This window comes from Papaver somniferum, chromosome 6 (genome assembly GCF_003573695.1).
Source record: "Papaver somniferum cultivar HN1 chromosome 6, ASM357369v1, whole genome shotgun sequence".
In the NCBI taxonomy this organism is placed as follows: Eukaryota; Viridiplantae; Streptophyta; class Magnoliopsida; order Ranunculales; family Papaveraceae; genus Papaver; species Papaver somniferum.
The window spans coordinates 15,864,355-15,865,914 of record NC_039363.1 but is presented as its reverse complement, the minus strand read 5'-3'; the positions used below and the strand labels follow the sequence as shown (position 1 = coordinate 15,865,914).

Genomic DNA, 1,560 nt, shown 5'->3' with positions numbered 1-1,560 from the left:
TATTTATGGGTTCGAAAAATTGTGTTTGTTGTTCCACTGTCAACCAAACAAACATCCCCATCGTCCATTTTGGATATATTACTTCTGGAATCCATATCCTTCAACACAAATAGACGGGAGAAAATTAAACATTTTGTAGTCAAAATGTCCACTTATATTACACCAAAAAATGTGGTATACATCACCAAAAAAGAACACACCCAAAATTACAACAAGAGAAAAGAGAGAGAAAAAAAAAATAAACATACAGAAAACACAAGGAAATATACTACAGGGCATAAGGAAGAAACAGTTCTACAGCTCATCAAAAGAGAACTGACTAGGCTCTCCACTTTCAAGGTCGACGAGATAATCAGATACATCCAAGTGGGTATCACTGGTACTGGGGGCATTGGCTTCAATTAAATTTGTTTCTATGTCTTCGGCAGGTCGCTTCAGGGACGCCTGATAGAGCCTAACAAAATGTTCTGGCGTACGACAGGTACGCTGCCAGTGATCAGTTAAGCCACACCGATAGCAAACACTTTTCTGAGAAGGTTGATTAGAAGAACCCTTCCCCTTTTCTTGCTTCGGTTCCTTTGGTTCCGCAGTTTTTAGCGGCCGTTGGTACGGCTGGTAACGGACACCCTTTCCTCGTTCATTTTTGTGGCCCCCACGTTGGTTTCCTTTACCATTTCCATGTTTGCCTTTGTTACCATGATTATTTCCTCGTCTAAAATGCGTAGCAGCGTGTGCTTCAGGCACCGCTGCGGAACCAACAGGACGAGCTTCATGGTTTCTTAACAAAAGCTCATTATTCTGCTCTGCAATCAACAAACAGGAAATTAACTCAGAATATTCTGTAAATTTACGCTCTCGATATTGCTGCTGCAGGAGCACATTCGAGGCATGAAAAGTTGTAAATGTTTTCTCTAACATTTGTTCGTCAGTGACATTTTCCCCACACAATTTTAATGTCGAGGTAATTTTAAATAGAGCAGAATTATAAGCTGCCACTGATCGAAAATCTTGCAGCCGCAAGTTCAACCAATCATTCCGAGCTTTTGGAAGTATGACCAACTTCAGGTGGTCAAACCGTTTTTTCAGACAGTTCCATAAAGTAAATGGATCTTTAACTGTCAAATATTCCCTTTTTAAATCATCATGGAGATGATGGCGAAGGAAAATTAGAGCCGTAGCGCGGTCCTGATTGGACGCGTTGTTTCCTTCCGTAATAGTTTTCCCGAGGCCTTTAGCTTCCAAACGAAGCTCGGCATCAAGTGCCCAAGAAATATAATTATTTCCTGAGATGTCAAGACCTGCGAATTCGAGTTTCGTTAGATTTGCCATTTAAGAAAAGTATTCAAAGGAACAACAACTACCTATACTCCCTGTATTTTAGTTGTTGAACAGCAGTAGCTTGGCCGTCGAGCGTCGGGAGCGATTCGTGCTGATAACGTATTATAAATTCACCATGCAGTACTAGGGGTATACTGGTCCTATGTTGTAACAACAATCATTGATTTACCAAGTGCTCGTGTATACAAACTATATATCAAAAGCTATGTACTAATCACTTAG

The 1,560-nt window shown here is 40.6% G+C and overlaps 1 protein-coding gene across 1 annotated transcript; it reads right to left on the bottom strand.

Moving 5' to 3' along the window:
• Window positions 1-294: 294 nt before the first annotated feature.
• Window positions 295-1,329, bottom strand: LOC113290541. The gene has a single exon (XM_026540134.1). The coding sequence runs from the start codon at window positions 1,327-1,329 to the stop codon at window positions 295-297; it is 1,035 nt and encodes a 344-aa protein (XP_026395919.1).
• Window positions 1,330-1,560: the final 231 nt, after the last annotated feature.